The 20,226-nt window shown below is 37.5% G+C and overlaps 1 protein-coding gene across 2 annotated transcripts; it reads right to left on the bottom strand.

The window, feature by feature from the left end:
• Positions 1-1,172: 1,172 nt before the first annotated feature.
• Positions 1,173-20,091, bottom strand: LOC137277964 (uncharacterized). Of its 2 annotated transcripts, XM_067809984.1 has the most exons (8): positions 19,936-20,091; positions 19,310-19,486; positions 13,001-13,110; positions 12,188-12,244; positions 10,786-10,896; positions 10,122-10,289; positions 7,256-7,296; positions 1,173-5,046 (listed from the first exon to the last, which is right to left on the bottom strand). In XM_067809984.1, exons 2-7 carry the CDS (start codon positions 19,467-19,469, stop codon positions 7,270-7,272), a joined length of 633 nt encoding a protein of 210 aa, XP_067666085.1. In that variant the 5' UTR covers positions 19,470-19,486; positions 19,936-20,091; the 3' UTR covers positions 1,173-5,046; positions 7,256-7,269. The 2 variants fall into 2 exon arrangements, with proteins under 2 accessions (XP_067666085.1, XP_067666084.1); XM_067809983.1 differs by lacking the exon at positions 7,256-7,296 and having other exon boundaries at positions 19,936-20,081.
• Between the last annotated feature and the right edge of the window lie 135 nt (positions 20,092-20,226).

Below are 20,226 nucleotides of genomic sequence, written 5' to 3'. Positions count from 1 at the left end.
CGTTGTAACGACTCCTTACGTTGGAATTAACTGTCACCGTTGCTCCAGAGATGCCCGATAGATTGTGGAGGTATCTGAGAAATTCCATTCCACGTCGGCCCATTTTAAGTATGAAACGTAAGTCAACAGATGCAGTGAAGTGAGTTCTTGAACGAGTAAGTCGGTCCAGTTTAACAATTTCCAACACAATTATATACAATATGATGTAGACGGTGTTGTGAGTACGTTGATCAACATAGGGCGCCAAGAAAGCGTCTCAAAGACATGACAAACTGCCGTCTTGGCAAAATGTCAGTAACATCACAGCCTTGGTTTGAGGAAAACCTCACACTGATCATATCATAGATGTGACTGACTTGGGTGAAATCAACGATCACGGATATGGTGTGACTAAAGCTGGAAACATCAGTGAAGGTCTATTTCACTGCGAGCTAAAGGAAACATGGAACATTGCTTTATATAACCATTACTCTTGACAGTTATAATGTCTTCCTGTATATTATTGGATTAGTAGAGAAGAAGGTGGGTTATTCCGCTGCCTGGAAGAGTCCTACCAAAAGACTTCTTTTTATTCTTTATACGACGTTTCGAAGTCAGATATTGCCCCTTCAGCTGAAAAAAAACATATTTTTTTCAACTGAAGAAGTAAGAATTAGTTCGAAAGGGCGTAATTAGAAAGTTGTTATCCATAAAACGCTTCATGCATTTATGTAATAAGTCCGGTGCAGTACCAGTCGCCACAAACCCGCGTGCATGCCTGAGATAAACAATAGAAGCATTAAACAGAAATTTCAACATGGCTTTCCTTCAAAAGAAAAATATTCTGAAAACCGCCACTACCACGCCAATGGACTCACTCCGGTGAACCCATTTCTTCAGCGTGAGACATGCCATGAGCTACCAAAGGGACACAACCCCTGACGGTCCGGTATGAGGTGACTGGTCTTCAGCAACCCATGCTTGTCCGTCAGATTTGACTATAGCATCGGGATGTCATCTTCCCTGACATGGCTGACACTGTTGATCACAAGATTGTCGTATCCAAACTCAATTATATAGTCATGTAGATGGGATGTTGGTGAGTGCAGTGCTAAACAACACACCAATCAACTAAATAGATACCTTAATATGATGCAATGCATGCAAGACAAAGGATAACAAAAACTATCACATGGTAAGTACAAGAAATTTATTGTTGCATCATCATCATCATCATCATCATCATCATCATCATCATCATGTCATCAAAACAATTTTTTTATATGTTCAAAGAAACACCATTATAAACAAAACAAAGATCTCCGAAAAGGAGTCATATATTCTTAACAACTAAGTGTTGATGAAACTTAGAAACTTTGATGAATGAAGGTATTTGGGTAAGCATGTTGATCTACATATGACAGAGTCCCAATAAAACTCAAAGCCATGACATTCAGTGGACTTCCATTTCCTGATTGTAATACACATTTCTGACAGTCATTTCTAGTAGCTATAATGTACATGGCACAAAATGTCGTGTTTAATTTCATCTGAAATATACTTGATAACAATGTTTGTTGGATAGAATATCACATCACTGGCCTTAGATAAATTATGTCTTATAATACTGAATAACAAACTATAATGCTTGAGATGCCACTGGTCACATTGCACAAAAATGTTACATAAATTTATGTCATAATGTAAGCAAAATACCAGTTCACTTGCCGATTGTTTTCTCTGAAATATTTCCTGAAATGGACTGACTAGCTAACTTAGCATTAATGCTTTAAGTGAAGATGTTTACATGTTATTTTTTTCTCCTTCCATAGAAAAGCAAGGAATTAATCCAGTGCAGTGTATCTTTAGGACCACTTGTGAACTGACCACACCAACAAAGTCACTGAAATGGTCAAAGGGAGGCAACTGAGGTAATACTATTTCGAGTCAACACTGGCCAAATTAGAAACAGCTTTGTGCATGTAACTGTCACAACACATCATAACCTTGCATCAGTCATAAACCCTTGTTATATACATATTGAAAGTGTTTCCATTTGATCTTATCTTCAACTGAAGGAGTACAAATAACCCAAGGCAAGCAAAGAATGAGTGCAGACTAACATTAACAGTATAACATCGACATAATTTTGAGGTGGGATATTGCTTCATTATAACTATAGGCACTGTATAGAGTATTTCATGCAATATTCACACCCAATTGCTAGCCTAATTATAGGTGTAAAGCAGAATAAGTCAAATCAACCTGACTATACAATTAGTGAGAGACGTAAACCTAAGCCTTTCTCTGCTAAGTAAGTAAATTTGAGCCCATCTCTTAGGAATATTTCAGCAATATCATGGAACACAAGGAATATACTGTACCAAAGTGGGGAATCGAACCATCAGACAAGACCACTCACCCTAATGGAGGGAACATGGATGTATATTCCTTCTTATAAAAAAATGAATACTCGACATCGAGGTAAGGATTGGGGATATAATAGGGCAGAACTTTCATCTTTCTGATATATTCAGTATGGGTGGTCAGGCTGAAATATATTGTGGTATCCCGAAACCCCGTCCAACAACATTTGGAGCCAAAAGTTTTATTGTGTCGACAAAGAAAAGGCAGCAACTTTTCGCTTCTACTTGATACAATCAACCAAAAACTACTCCCAGCCAACTATCATTCTTGAGGCCAGACAAAACCATCCATATGTTTATAAAAGACATTATTCTAGAGTGCTTCCACACAGTCAGGTCAAGTCAGGTCCCCCTATCTTCAAAGACTGCTCCTGAAAACAGGGAATCGCCTAAGAGTCCTGGCTCTGATACACAAAGACTGACACATGACACATACAAATTCTATGTGCTGTACACAAACGAAACATACCCATAAGTGAAAATTAAATACCTGTAAATACATAATGCACACGAAGAAGCACAATATACAAAAATATAAATTAAACCCAAAACTAGATTACAAGGGATAAATGCCAAAGTTATTCTGAATTAAGGTAAGCTATATTACTACATTCATTCATTGGATCAGAAAAAAATGTAAAATTAATAATTTATGAACATGAAGTACTTAAACATATCGTTTCTCTGACAATCTTTTCATCAAAGTTTTTTTCTTTAGTATAAGAGCTTCTACCTACTGGTCTAAGGTTCTATATACATTGCATTTTGTGGCGTGGAGATTTTCTGTGAGTGCATTTGCAGTGTTTCACATTATGGATATAGAAAGAGTTAAAAGTTGCAGATTTAAGCGGGTCGCAAATTCAAATTCTACAGCAGCAAACAAGATGGATCCAGGAATGCTCTTATATATGAGCACTGATCTGCATCGCAGCAGAATGACATATGAAAACAGGTAATTAAATACTGTGTAATTTAGTGTCACAAAAACTACTTTCTTCAGGGCTGACATCCAGGTTCTGGTTAACATAGTCGTCTACATGGAGAATTTTACTCATCTTGAAATAGAGGACTTCTGTTCACTGATTCAAAGTTTGTGATACGATGAGGAGAAATGTACCAGACAATGAGTAGTCAAAATGCTGTGCTTTGGTGTCATTGTTTTCAGTGTTTCTTGATCAATTTTGCATGGGTTTTATTGAAATATATTGATTGAAATGAAACTTGCAAATAAACAACAACTAATAAATATTTGGCCTGACTTCCAACTAAAATCCCTCATCATAATTTCCTTCCTTAAGCGTGTAATTACACAATCCTGCGTACTTATCCCAATATGGGAATAATGATGTGAAGACCAAGATCCCAGGTGATGAATCTGTTTAAGCACAATCCTCAGAAAAACGCAGTTTGCCTGTAACCACTCATCGCACAAATCCTGTTGTAAATCATTAGGCTCCTACACTAGCATACCGGTACACACATTTGTAAATGACTTTTCAAAGGCATCTGACCTAAATATTAGTTAAAGAAAACTCCGCATTTGGATTTCTTGAAGTCTTCATCTAAGAACTGAGTTGTGGTCAGATGCCTGTGTCCTAAGCAATGGATGGAATCACAGACAGTCTATCAGCATAAGAGCAGGGTCTCCTGTCACTAAACTCTCAGGTGATTGCAAGTCACTAAAGTAATCTTCGTGCAGTATTATAGAATAGGAGTGATGGTTAACCTTAGTAAAGGCTGCTTTGTGAAAAGAGCCCCAGGTCATGTTTATGTGTCATCATTGTTTTTGTGGTTGACAGATGAAATAAACATACACAAACATTATTACTGACTGTATTCCTATGATATTGAGACAACTGGAGATCACTGAACAGGAAAAACATCTTTCACATGAAAGAAAATCTAAAAGTAAATTCAGTGAAAAGATGTCAAGATGACATAACAACAATCTACTTTCACCCTAGAGTGAGTGAGTATGGTAATCAACACTTTCAGCAATATTCCACCAATATTACAGTGAGGGACACCAGAAATGGGCTACTCACATTGTTCCCATGTGTGGAATAGAATCCAGGTCTTTGGCGTGATGAATGAACGCTTTGACCACTTGGCTACCCCATCAACCCTTTCACAACAGAGTGAGTGAGTTGGGTTCTACTACCTCTAGGCTGCTTTAAGAAATATTCCAGCAATGTCACCGTAGGGGACACCAGAAATGGGCTTCACACATTGTATCCAGGTCTTTAGTGTTATGAATGAACGCTCTGACCACAAGGCTACCCCATCAGTCTTTTCACCACAGACCTCATTTATTTTAGAAATCACTTTAAACTAAAGGTACGGATGTATTTCATCAGGAACATAATAGATACAAAAGACAATGAGAATATTTTACCTTGAGATGGCATTAAACACTTAATAATATCACTTTATATCCATCAGTTCAGGGTAGATAACTCTCTTTTTTCGATGTTAAGTGTCAGAGTTCTCAATCATGTTCTTGAATACGGAACGCAACAGAGGACAGACAGGCAAAAGAATCACTGACGACCTTGTGCAAGAGATCTATCATCTATATGGGTAGGCCTGGCGGTTGGCTTCCTCTTGCAGCCATTCTGGAATATGTCTGTGCCCCACTTTGCTGTGAAGAGAAACAAAAAAATTATTTCCCTTGAGGTGTTAATAGTTCAACCATTTGCAGTCTAACAAAACATATGTATACAAGTAATGACCTATCTTTTCTTATATACATAGGTAGGTAAGATTTCATTGAAATCTTTGGCCCATTGTCTTACTTAAAGCTGAAACATACAGATTTGTCACCCTCTGAACATGGAACGCAAAGTAGTCACAATGTGAGTACCCTGTTCTATGAATAAATTCATGAGTGGAAGTTTTATTTATTGGCATGCAAGTACTTATGTTTTACTCAGCAGCATGTTAATACTTGGGTCTCCATCACTCCAGCTACTAAGGAGAACCTGACAACCATCCATATCATCTGGGTAATATGAGATGTAGGCAGCCATTTGTCCTAACTATGCATTGAGTTGACTACCACAGCAAACATGGGGTAATGGGGACTATATCACATCTGGGGCATGTCACATTTCAGCAATGGCCCTGATGAGTCAATAACATGATTCTGCACATTTTAAAGTTCATTTTTCTTAAAATGATCAAGATCATGAATCATATTAATTCAAATTACTTGTGAATGTAGATAAAACCTGTCCAACAAGTCAGGTGAAGTAGAGTTACTCCCCTTGAATGAAATCTATCAACTTCAGATCTACGAAGGAATGTACAAAGAAAAATTCCAAAGCATTTCATCAAGGTTTCCTGTTGGAATAGTTAGATGTTGGGTATTTCTTGATTATGTCTTGCTTCTAACAAATCTCATGTAATTCAAACAACTACTTGGATGCATTTTTTTACCATTTTGAACACACACTTTCTCTGGTTCAAATCCAAAACTTTATTTACATGATTACCAATGAAAGAATTCCCTGTCAAAATAACATTTGCCTATGAGTATACATCAAACCACTTGCCACCTGATAGATGATCACAGCTGCAATGCTCACTCATACAATATAATGAGTGGTAACCTAACTTCATATCTTTAATATTTTTCCTACAGCCTTATGCAGTAATAGTTAGCACAGGGATCTGATATTAGTATGACTATCCTACAAGCAGTACTCAAAACCTGATTAATTTATGCTTTCTATGAAGATACAAACTGTTGCTTACACTATTTTCCTGGAAACACATGAAATAAAATATTTCATTGATTTTAACTTTTGATATGGCATCTTATATGTCCTAAAGACCTGTCTTAAGGACCTTTTGGAATGTCATTCGGGTGGCTACATACACCTATTGACCAGAGAATACTGGCTGAATGTTTGCTTGCACTAACTTTTCATTAAACAATGGTCTTTAGGCTAACATGAGCAGACAGACACCCTCTTACTTTACGTCCAACAGACAACAAATTTACCTACAATATTGAACAGACTCTATGGATAACCACTTCATTTCATGAATGTGATGTTCTGATGCAGATTCTTGTACCATTGCCATTCCTGTTTGAGAACAGTACAAGAATCTGTAATAAAACATCACCCTCATGAAAACAAAGAATCTGTTATCCACAAAGTTTGTATAATAATGTAGATCCCACCTTCTAAACTGACACTCAAAGAAATTTACCTAACTCAAATTTTATTGGAGGTAGGCCATATGCAAGCATACTTTACACCAAATTGGTAAGAGTGTCAGTTAGGCATTTACAGTTATTCCCCTTGGATCTGTTTTACTTGGAAAATATTAACAAGCCCCAAAGAATGGTGTCTCATTCGATTAAATAAAGACACAAAATTGCAGGTTTTGTGAACCAAATGTGATGTCAACAAACCGGCAATTCAAACACAAGGAACTTAAAAGTATTCTCTGTAGCAGCTATTTGAAAATACTTGAATGGGCCTCAGCCAGTTACAATCCAGCATGAATGTTGCAATAGAAATTCAGATGATTATTGTACAAAAGTAAAGTCCTTTTAGACAGTTCACTTTAAAAAGCTGTTAGCTACAAAATCTATGTTCTGCATTGCATATATAAATTAGGATTTATGATTCACATTAAAGATATACCACAACCAAAATAGATATCACTCAAATGTAAGTGCAACGTGCTAAAAATAATAAAGTGTTTGTGTTAATGTGCATATATTAGTCAAAACTCTAGACCTATCAATAGCTTCAAAGATGAAAGATGGTTTGAATAGCATCTCATCTTCAATGACTTGATCTTATAATAACTGCCATACAAAAGCTGCTACTTACTAAAAAACTTTCTATCAATGTTGATACTCGGTTTGCAGTAACTGTAAAACAAACAACCTTTGCATGACATTTTACACATATGTTTGTCTTAAATCATACAATATACTATTTGCAGGAGCCAGATTTGGTGAACGGTGAGTGGGATGGTGCAATTGTTGCAATTAGTGCATGCATTACTTATAATATATAACCTAAAGTTACAACATATTTTGAAAGGTAATGGATCATTTAACAATATTAATAACATTAAAGATATTGTTCTTTACCAAACCCTGCAATCAGTATTGTGCAGTGACCTGTGTTTATGATATACAATATAATCAAAATATGTAAAGTTTGACACACATTGCTGTGACATTCACATTCAAGGAATCTGCATCAATACTGAAAAATACTGTAAACTATTCACAAAAGCAGCAAGTGAATAAAACCAATATTAATTAGAATAACAATCCGGTTTAAAGTTTAACACAAGACCCGGAAAGGAGTTACATTACTAATCACTAAATTAAAGTCCCATTACATCAAAAGCTGTATTAATCTACACTAAGGTTGAATCCTTGTAAACACACTATTTGCCATCAACTTCTAGTTTTGTGGACCTCTGAATAATAGTTTAAGAGTGTGCAGGGTTGAAATGGTTGGAATTACAAAATGCAAATACTGTGTTGGTTTGCATTCACCAGGAGAGATGTGGAGGGCTGGAGCATGTTTGTTATTTGTTGTCTAATGGTGCACTAAGCAATATTCCACCTGTATGATGTCAGTCTGTAAATAATTCAGCCTCAGCCAGATAATCCAGTGATTAAAATCATAAGCATCTATCTACACAACTGGAAAAGATGTGTCAGAGCCTAATCACCTGATCCTCTTATGACAAGCATGGGTTACTGAAGATCAAATCTAACCAAGATCTTCACTGGTGGGTGAACATAGATGGACGGCTCTTGGGTGTCCAGTGTCAGTGTCAGTGTCAGTGTCCAGTGTCCAGTGTCCAGTGTCCAGTGTCAGTGTCAGTGTCCAGTGAACCATTGTATACCTAATGTCACTAGTCCTCGGAGTGTGTAGCTAGTCCTTTCTCAAGAAGACACAAATACTTACTACATCTTCTCAAATACGCATAAAACTGAAACACTGAGAATTATAAGTATAGCACTGGTTTTCACTTGTCCCCTGCATATGTGGAAGTTGTGACTAGTGGACTTTGATAAAACTTGAAGGTTGTATGTTTGTGACTACCTAGGACTTGTGGGGGTATATTACAAGCCAGCAGGGTATTTAGTTCCAATGTGGACACATGTGAAAGCATTTGGAAAAAGCAAACTTTACAAAAAGTAACATTATCATAAAACATAAAACATACTTCCTCTCAACCTCCAGGGCTTCCCTGTTGTAAACCTGTGCTAACTCCTGGGTCTATTCCTGTGGTTCTCCTGATCTCAAAGCATCTGCCCTTGGACTATCATTCTCTTCCCAAAGAGGTTACTGCTGTCATATCTTCCTACCTAACCTCTGTCTATAACCTCTCTGATTGGAGGTGTTCAGATTTAGTTGTGCAGTCAGAGACGTTGTTTCAAGAGTGATCATTCGCAAGTTCTAGGTAATTTCTGAATGCATCGGGAAAACTTGCCACAACCAGTTTTTGTTTCTACAAACATAGCGATTGATCCCTGCACTCTCTATTACCAGTTTCTGATTTTCAATTAAGCATGAAATACCGAATCTTTCCTTCGCACATTGATGAACCAACTCCATGGGGGCCACCATATTGGAGCTAAGTCTTTTTAACGGGTGCTCTGATTGGATAGCAACAAGGGAGATAATTCCTGTTGCGATTTTTTGCTGCGAGGGGATTTCCTGGAAATATGGCCGTATTAGAACAGAGGTTACGTAGGAAGATATGACAGGAGTAACCTCTGTGGGAAGAGAATGTTGGACTATATGAGCCAATATGATTTGCTTTTCAACTCAAAGTCAAAGGCGAGGGGGTGGAAGGGCTAGTACTATACATGCCTCCCCATAAAAATCATGATCACAAGGTCATTGATTTGAAATTGTGAGAAAGCTGGAATAGATCCAGGGTTGTTATTATGAAAGTCCTAGAGTTACAAAGGATGAAAACATACATATCTAAGTAAATATAAAAATAAGGTATAGCAGGGTGTGAGTTTGTCTCTTTCCAACCGGCAGGATGCATCCCACCTATGCAGCTGTGAAATGATGACATGCTTCAACCAAGTCAGTGAGCCTGACCACCCAATCCTGTTAGCTGCCTCTTAATACAAGTATGGGCTGTGTGAGGACCAATTCTAACCCTGACCTTCACAGGTCCTGATCCAAAAGCAAACCAAATCTGAAGACTACTGGCAGTTTGGTACCAGATGATTGGCGCACTTTTCAGATAAATTTGGAGCTTTAGTGGGAGTTATTTCAATGTTTTATGCAAGTCAGTATTTGATGTTCTGATATTTCATTTGGAACATACAGAATTTTTTCTTTCCCATTAAACCAGGCAATTGGGTTGAAACATATATAGAGCACTTGCTTTCTTTTTAGATCTATTTCATCTGCATCACTACAATCTGAAAATGCAAAGTTACACCCTGTACATTCATGTATCAGTATAGTAGTCAGTGTGGTTTCATGTGAAATAAATTTGGTTATGAGCTAATTATGAAAACTATGGGAACATCAAGAGAAACATGACAACTTAACAAAAAGACATCACAGAAACTGAAAGATTAAAGGGCACAACTGATGAATGAACTTTGACATACTCGTATCTATGGATTAATCATTGTTAACTGGTCAACAGTGCCCCATCAAAAAGTTACTGATGTGCCTCGTGAAAGGAGCGTTGACGTACCCTTCTGTTAAAACAGCAACATAGACAGTCCAGCCATTTCTTGCTGAGCTGCATCTCGCCACAGAACACAAGGTCATAGTACTTGACAAACGCTGACGTGACAAACATCAGACCCAGCACGGTGCTGACTGTCACGAAGATGTGGACTTCATGGATGTGAGTATTTGGCTGAAATGGAATGAAAGTTAACTCATTTTATATTTTAGATTTCGCTTTCTCAATGAAGCATTCTAGTATTTTGTTGGGTTTAGTCCTTTCCATGGCTCAAACCAACATCCTAAGAGTCAGGCACCTAATCGCCAGTACATAAAGTGAGACATCTAACCCACTCAGCCACCACAAAAATGGAAGCTATCTTTACACAATGCCATTTAGAAATGTGTTACATGTGCCTGCTTTCTAAATGGCACTGCGTATTCACTGGAAAGAAATTGTCAAGAAGATCTGGATTTCATGAAAAGGAGTAATGGCTCAAACAGAATAATTTTGATCAAGCAGATTTCGATTTCATGGAAAAGAGTAACGAAAGACCATCATCATGGAATTACTAACATGTAACAACTAATACTCTAATTGCTCAATAATAAAAGGGATAGCACTCTGTATCATGATGATTTGCAACACTGGTACATTGCTCCTCTCCATGAAGTGGCCAAGTACTCACTGGATACTTGGACTTGACCGTCCAGCCAAGTCCATAGGCTGTGATGAGGAAGATGGTTATCGCCACATACAGAGCCAGGGTCAGCATGGTCAGGTTGTAGAAGCGGTACACCTGGGAAACACACACACTATTGTGTTCAGCTTTGGTATGACTTAATCAAGTGTTGTTTCTATTTTCACATTTTTCATATTACAATTCTGATGGATTATGGAAACCTAATAAACTATACAGACAAATTGATTGATAGCTAACATACCATGTAAGGACTGTTATTGCCAGGAGTGAGTTAAGATTAACATCACATTCAGCAATATTCCCGCTATATGGCAGAGGTCTGTAAATAATTGAGTCTGGACCAGACAATTCGTGATCTATGCAGCTGGAATACGATGACGTGTCAACTAAGTCAAGCCTGACCACCCAACACCTTAAGTCGCCTGTTAAGACAAGCAGGAGTTGCTGAAGACCAATTCTAACCAAGATCTTCATTGTGTGTCATTGTTGCAAGGAAGCACATATGAGATGCCACACACCTTGTATTTGCAACATGGTCAAGTTTGTCTGTTTAAATGTAATTATCTGCATGATCAGCAGAATAATAATGAGTGCTCATATCATGGAAGTTCCTCCTGGGTCAAGCTACAACACAGACATGAGTGAGTGAATGAGGAGGTAGGATTTTAGCAATATTCCATCAATATCATGGTGGAGGAGACCAGAAATGAGTTTCACACATCATACCCATATTGGGAATCGACCCCGGGTTTTCAGCATGATGAGCTGGCGCTTTAACCACTGGACCACCTTACAGCCCCACACAGACATGAACTGCTGTTAGGACCTTGTGCGATAGGCAACACTCATGGGGCATGACATGGACAGATGCAAATTGGAAGTCATTTGAAATAAAGTTTGATATCTAAAAAATGGTTATGTTGGTACTTGTTTCTGTAAACAAAATGACCCATGGCAGGAAACACATATCAAATACCCACATAAAACTAAAAATATTACCAAATAAATTCATATTAATCTCTGTCAGGAATGAATATTTCCACATAAATGTCCTGTGGAGTGTTGATATTCAGCTGAAGGTAAAAATGGTCATCAACAAGGAAATGTGACTCATTTTCCTGAATTTTACTAGTTTTGGATGGGTCAAGCTATACTACCCTGGTATCACCACCCCTCCCACCCACCACACTACCGTTCTACAAAAGCCTGGATCCACCCATGAAAACTGTATTGAACTATATTGTTCGGGTTTAACAATAACAAGATCAATAAAAAAACTTAGACTCTTTCCACATCTTTCCTTATTACTTGTAATTACATCCTGTTTGCAAAATCTGAGAGACATTCATTGACCATTCACAACGTATTAGAGATTCGTAACCCTTACCGTTGAAGCTCGTTTGCTGATGGATGCCCGTATGGCTGTGCTTCCTGTTAAGATCATCTGAAACAATGACAATATGTTATATCACACATAGAGGAGAAAAGTGAAATCACTATCATCAACTTCAAACTTCTGTTATGCATAAAGTATGTGGCAGTACTTATTGACATTTGGTACACATCCCATTGGAGGAATGAACTAACACCTTAGCTCCAGGAGTGTTGCTGAGAAAAACGTGACAAAAGTGCTGCTTGAAGATCTAATGTGAACCGATGACATAAGTTATCCAAGTCAGCGAGCCTGTCCACCCAATTCCATCAGTCGCATGTTATGACAAACATAGTTGCCTTTTGTGGCAAGCATGGGTTGCTCAAGACCTGTTCTACCCTGGACCTTCATGGGTCATTTCCTTTTAGAGATCAAACTAATCATAAGTTTATATTTATGGGCTAATAAGCCTCATTTATTCTATCCATCAAAAATTATCCATGATCATTATCCTATACTTACTTTGAGGTGTGGTGGGGTTAGTCCAGTGGTCAAAGGGTTTGCTTGTCATGTGAGGACCAATGTTCGAATCCCACATTGGCACCATGTGGTGTCCCATGGAATGATATTGCTGGAATGTTGCTAAACACTCAGCAAATCATAACTCACTCACTCACCTACTTTGAGTATATTTACTTACGATTATTCTTATATATACAAACCATTATTCCTATACAAACCATTATTCCTATATATACTTATCATTATTCCTGTATATACTTACCATTATTCCTTAATATACTTACCACTATTCCTATATATACTTACCATTATTCCTGCCAGAATGCCTGCACCATAGCAGTTAGTTTTATTCAAGTAAATCACATCTGAATCATGGATGTTGTCTGTCATTGGCACTATAAACACCTCCATTGCACCTGAAAGACAAGACGCAATATCTGTTATTTTCATACTTATTGCAAGTAATGTGCACAGGTCACGATCAGACATTACTCTATGATAGTGTCCACTATATCATTGTGATGGTATACTGATGGTACACAGGTACCATGCAGAAAGTGCATGTGTCCATGATATGATACACAGGGTACACAGGTACCATGCAGAAAGTGCATGTGTCCATGATATGATACACAGGGTACACAGGTCACAATCTGAATGTGCATGTGTCCATGATATGATACACAGGGTATACAGGTCACAATCTGAATGTGCATGTGTCCATGATATGATACACAGGGTACACAGGTCACAATCTGAAAGTGCATGTGTCCATGATGTGATACACAGGGTACACAGGTACCATGCAGAAAGTGCATGTGTCCATGATATGATACACAGGGTACACAGGTCACAATCTGAAAGTGCATGTGTCCATGATATGATACACAAGGTACACAGGTCACAATCTGAAAGTGCATGTGTCCATGATATGATACACAGGGTACACAGGTACCATGCAGAAAGTGCATGTGTCCATGATATGATACACAGGGTACACAGGTCACAATCTGAAAGTGCATGTGTCCATGATATGATACACAGGGTACACAGGTACCATGCAGAAAGTGCATGTGTCCATGATATGATACACAGGGTACACAGGTACCATGCAGAAAGTGCATGTGTCCATGATATGATACACAGGGTACACAGGTCACAATCTGAATGTGCATGTGTCCATGATATGATACACAGGGTACACAGGTCACAATCTGAAAGTGCATGTGTCCATGATATGATACACAGGGTACAAAGGTCACAATCTGAAAGTGCATGTGTCCATGATATGATACACAGGGTACACAGGTCACAATCTGAAAGTGCATGTGTCCATGATATGATACAAAGGGTACACAGGTCACAATCTGAATGTGCATGTGTCCATGATATGATACACAAGGTACACAGGTCACAATCTGAAAGTGTGTGTGTCCATGATATGATACACAGGGTACACAGGGCACAATCTGAAAGTGCATGTGTCCATGATATGATACACAGGGTACACAGGTCACAATCTGAATGTGCATGTGTCCATGATATGATACACAGGGTACACAGGTCACAATCTGAAAGTGCATGTGTCCATGATATGATACACAAGGTACACAGGTCACAATCTGAAAGTGTGTGTGTCCATGATATGATACACAGGGTACACAGGGCACAATCTGAAAGTGCATGTGTCCATGATATGATACACAGGGTACACAGGTCACAATCTGAAAGTGTGTGTGTCCATGATATGATACACAAGGTACACAGGTCACAATCTGAAAGTGTGTGTGTCCATGATATGATACACAAGGTACACAGGTCACAATCTGAAAGTGTGTGTGTCCATGATATGATACACAGGGTACACAGGGCACAATCTGAAAGTGCATGTGTCCATGATATGATACACAGGGTACACAGGTCACAATCTGAAAGTGCATGTGTCCATGATATGATACACAAGGTACACAGGTCACAATCTGAAAGTGTGTGTGTCCATGATATGATACACAGGGTACACAGGGCACAATCTGAAAGTGCATGTGTCCATGATATGATACACAGGGTACACAGGGCACAATGTTGCACTCAAAACAACGTACGGCAACTGTATTACATTTCCTGTTTTAGATTTCATCTCTGAGCAAGACATGACAGGTCATCATTCAGGGCATGCTTGGATTTTGAATGGTTGTGTCTCATGATGAGCAGGCCATTTGACTGGACTGTTGTATGAGTCATTATAAACATGTGTAGTGAGGTCTGTCCCAGTATAAGCTACATAATCACATCATTTCACTTGGACTGATGATGGAACAGCATACCAGTTTCAATACATTTACTGATTCAGCGTAATATCAGATATAGGCTGCAACAGCACATCATGAATCATGATATATAGTGATGATATGTTTTCAAAAATCCTACTGCAGTTCATATGGTTGCATTCAAGAGATTAATAGCTATATATATTTTAAATGTATAACTTTCATTCATGAGATTATGTTTTGTTCACTTGGCAACACACCTTGGATTGAGTTTTACATTTTCTTGTGATTATTTATCAGTGAAATCACATGAAATATTTCAAAATAGCTAAACTTTCAAATCAACCACTCAGCACTGATGATGTAAAATTCATGGTACAGTTGAACCAAGCGTTCAGACAAATGATCTCATCTGTATTCAATACTTACGAAAGTAATATAAAATTTGACTGGGAAAATATAGAGCTGGGAATATTCATCAATATCATCTTCTCTGAACTGTGTGACACTAGAGCTCCAGATAATTTTTCAAGCAACTGGGTATTTACTCCAGTGTCTGTGTATGTATGAGCAATTGCATTTCTGAGGAGTAACTTGCATTTTTTATACTCACACTAGTTAAAAGAATTGCGTACTTCTACACAGAGTTTCTTATCCTTATTGGGTAGTTAACACTTCTAAATATGTAAATATAAATGCTTCTCAATAAACATAAGTTTGTAGTAATTCTAACATTGCCAAATAGTTCGCAGCCATTTCAAACACTCAACATAGAAGCCATGTGACTCCTACAGTAGTCTCAGAATAATGGCTACAGGGATGATAGTATATGTGCATAGTAACAAAGCATCGCTAAACATTTGTTAATGCTGTTGCAGAGTTTGGTGAGCACCATGATGAATTATCATACAAAAGGTAATTCAGTTAACTGAGTAAAGTATGCAAGGTATTGCAGACCTATTGGGTTTTGAGTGATTGTTATTATTTTTTATTATTTATTTAAGTGTTATTGTTTGTACTCCTAGATTTGAAATTAATTGAGTAAATGAGATTTTTACTGCATAAAATACATAAATATGCATCAAATCTGGAACTCTGTGACACTTAACATGTTTATCAAATAGTATTGTGCACTACCAGAAGTTTATTACATTTCATAACAGGATGCACTGAAATCAGTCTGTTCTTCCATAATGTGAACACTTAAAACAAATGAGCTTTGTTAACCACTAAATAGTTTAACAGTTATGATTTAAAATACATCTACCATAACATTAAAAGATACTTGATTCATACACGTAAAAATCAAGCAAAAATACCATTTAACACCTCAAAATCAACATGCATGTACACAAAAGCACCTTGTGTGTAATAAAACCCATTAAATGTCAGGAACACATTTCCTATGCCCATAACATGCTGAAGATGTACAAGAAAGAAACAAAAGTTTTTTAAGAAGACAAATATTCAACTGCATGATTTGCTTTCATGGACAAAAATTAGTCTTGCATGAAAGATTTCCTATTAATGTTAGTGAATGGACATTGTCTGCATGCTCATATTACCATGATTATCTTCTATGTCTATTGGTTAAATTAGACAGCAATATTTTAATCAATATTTATACATCAATGTCACTGTGTGATGTAACAATATATAACAGTTGTACTATAGGTCATATGGCCTGAAATACTGAATAACCTTCTGTCAGTCTGGTTACCAACATCAAATGAAATGGACATACAGAACACAATTATGATTATGGGAAAGATGTTATTTCATATTCAAGTCGACATTTCTTCAATTTAAAACAATTTGATGTGCTTTAAATCATGCAAAATAGTTTCAAACTTTTGCTAGCCAGCTATGTCGGAAAGCTACTGGTCCACATACTAATTCACTAGCCCAGTATTTGAATGAAGAGACTAAGCAAATGAATACAACTAGGCAAAGTATCATCATGAAAATTCACTAGCCAGTAATCTGTGCAGTTTTACCGACCTGACTAGATATTTACTAGCCAGGGTCTTGTGGGCCAGGGGCTATTTTGTGAGCTTAACTCTAAACCTAGTTACCATGGTTACCTATGGTAGTGATATTAACGATACTGATGAGGTTCAGTGTAAAAATAAAGATCAGTTAGCAAATTTATCTGGTAGTAATAACACAGAAATACAATCATGATGATAAAATGGATGTCTCAGAAACACTTATCCATCTTTTGCTTCTATACACTTCATTTTTAGTGATATTTCTTTAAGGAAAATGTCTACCTCTGAACAGGTCTAGATAGTGATTGTTTTAGGTTACAGTTTACTCTGATAAATCATATTAATCATGGAGAGGTCATGATGTTACTATGGTTACAACATGATATGAATATGCATGATATGACTGATATCATTTGTCAGTGGAAACCATAAACATTTCCCTTCCTCATGTTCAGTGTGACACTGACCTGCTGATTAAGTCAAGCTAACCGGAGCACCCTGGCTGATGACTATCTATGTAGTGGATATGTTTAGCTCCAGCTGACACTGATGGTTAAAGATAACTGACCCGACATTTTTAAAGAACATATCACTACTACAACATAAGTATCTGTGTTTTTGTCCAACGATTGTCAGTATCATTCCAATAATGACCTGAAGTAACACTGATACTGGAATGCTGTTCATACTCCAGCAAGTCCTCTATTATTCTGCTACAACATCACCATGATCACATACAAGAATGTCTGACGCAAGGATATTGACCTATTTTCACAGCCTTCTCACTAAATGCTGTATCTTTCCGTTATACTTGTTTGATATCTGATTACAATCATGACATGAAAAATGACGAAACATACTAACACTATATAGTACAACCAGTGTCTGCATCAGCTGAAAGCCAAAAGCGTAATTATTGGCAGTCTTGAATGTCTTAAACTTGTGATTCGGTGTTCTGGAACTAACCATGATAAGTTACTGTGAGAAACACATACAGGGTACATCAAATTTAAATGTCCGCATTTTAAACATAACTATTTTGGGTAAATCAAACCTTGATCAAGATGACAAACATAAATACTATTCATATAACTAGCTAGAAGTCTAGATACTTACTTCTGAGATTAAATTCTATGCCTTCCCAACATTTTTAACAAATTGTCATAATAGTACTTTTTCATTCAGTTGCAATCTTAACCCAACAACAGTGTTTTGAAATTACAAGAAACTACATTTGTATTGACACAGTCTTTACCCTGATGCAGAAAACCTGTGTATTTGACGCACAAATGATCTCAAATATACAGTGAATTTAGAAGCTTGCATTATTGTTGACCCTTTGCTCATAGAATCTAAAGTTGACTGCTTGACAAGTATTAGAAGAGCCAGCGCAGTAAACAAGTATATGACAAGCAGACAGGGCATGTAATCTGGACAAATACACTTGGTTGCTACAGGTAGATTGGCCATTAAGCACGCGCAAGACATAGTAACCGCGGCGTGAAATCAATACCGCTACTGTTTAACACGTGTCTTGTAGAGCGATTTAGTTCAGCAAGATACCATCACAACACGATTCGCACAAGGAAATTGAACTTTTCAAAATTTAGACGACAATCTGTCCCCCATGTTTCAAATGGAATTTTCTGGAGGGTGTTCCCATATATGCAAATTGGGGTCAATTTTCAGGTCATGGTTGATCTACCACTTGTCAAGCAGTAATTTGCTGTTGCTTAAAACTACATAGCTTATAGTTTGCCAGCTAACTGCTCAATGATGATCAAATATACCTGACTGGCCCGGCCTTGTTTTTTCTCGTTCTCGTTAAACAATAACGGTTGATGTCTTGATGAAAGTTCCAAACTGAAGCTGACACCCAAAAACATGTCCATGACTCCCTCTCATGAAACCAGAGAATATTGATGACTCCCAACTATTTATGCCTTGGGCAAATACTGTGAAAATGCTTAAACAGCATTTGCATCTTTATTGCTGCATGTAAGGATCTTCACTTGCTCAATATTTTTGCTGGAAAGTGCATAACAGACTACAGAAATAACAACTTAAAATTAGTGGATGCTTTGAATTGGTTATCAGGTAATAACTTACTGAAGTGTCATGACGAGACTAATGGACGAAGACAGGGATTGATGAAACTGTAATCAGCTGATTCACGGTACAAAAATTGCCTGTCACTCTTTTCAAGAACGACTTCAAATATTTGGGGTTCTTGTTTTCAACTGTTTACATTTCATTGGGTTAGTCCCACTTGCCCATTTTGTTTCATGTGCCGACAGATAATCCCGGATGAGGGATTAACAGTTTATCACTGGCACATCCAACATGCCCAAGCTTACCTAAGAAAGCTGTAATAAATCCACTGATGATTTCTACAACTCCAATAACTTTAGGCCATCTTCTTTCTGGCCCAGTAGGATTTCTTTCCATCTGGTAGTAGAGGTCAGGTCGCATATCCTCCCCTGCGATCTCATCAATCCTCTCATATTGGACGTTCATCTTGTCCAGTCACAAATCTGCAGGTAAGTCATTAAATATTTGATAAAATAAATGGTCAGATCTCTGTAGTGATATTCCTCTGCTTTGGACAGACATAACGCAGGTTTATCATCTTGGAGTGATTCAGTAAGGTGGGCTTAATGCACCTTTGAAACTATCCAGTGTATTGATTCTCAGCGTCTGTGAATTCTCTGTGACTACGAATTAGTTTGGTTACGTCCACAAGCTTTTGTCAGTAAGTCACTGAATGGTTAGCGATTCGTAACAATAATCCATGATCATCCAATGATTTGAGTCACTGTGGCTTTCTCAGGTAAATCAACAACTACTATCACCATAACCCCCGAAATTGTCGAAATATCACTGACTTGGAACATAACTTTAATCATAACACGGGAACTCGAGCTTCGATCATTTTCAGTTATTCGAAGTGTTTCCAAAGAAAAGTCACCACAAATGTACTCACATTGTTTGCCAGTTACAGGTGATATGTTTACGGTTTACCAAATAACGTGTTTCAGACAACAATTATCAAAGACACGCTAAGAAACATCACTTGTCACACCCATATCTCGTGTGTTTACAACGGGGGCTGCCATCTTGAAATCACATGACGTGATACGACTACTATAGGAACAACTGGTTTCATAAAGTATTGTTGATGACATGTTTGTGATGATAAGCTCGATAGCTCTTACGGGTATTTCGAAACATAAAAGATGAGAAGATAATATAGCAATAGTTTAAAAATTTGAAT

The sequence above is a fragment of the Haliotis asinina genome, chromosome 3 (assembly GCF_037392515.1).
Source record: "Haliotis asinina isolate JCU_RB_2024 chromosome 3, JCU_Hal_asi_v2, whole genome shotgun sequence".
Taxonomy (NCBI): domain Eukaryota; kingdom Metazoa; phylum Mollusca; class Gastropoda; order Lepetellida; family Haliotidae; genus Haliotis; species Haliotis asinina.
The sequence above is the reverse complement of the archived record's forward strand: the minus strand, read 5'-3'. Positions and strand labels throughout refer to the sequence as shown.

Bases quoted from the DNA above. Each gene is read 5' to 3' on its own strand.
- LOC137277964 (XM_067809983.1), bottom strand. From the start codon at position 19,469: ATGAACGTCCAATATGAGAGGATTGATGAGATCGCAGGGGAGGATATG. The intron at 13,111-19,309 runs GTAAGCTTGGGC...CTTGTCTTTCAG, and splicing joins ATTTATTACAGCTTTCTTAG to GTGCAATGGAGGTGTTTATA. The intron at 10,897-12,187 runs GTAAGGGTTACG...TGTGTTTCCCAG, and splicing joins TCAGCAAACGAGCTTCAACG to GTGTACCGCTTCTACAACCT.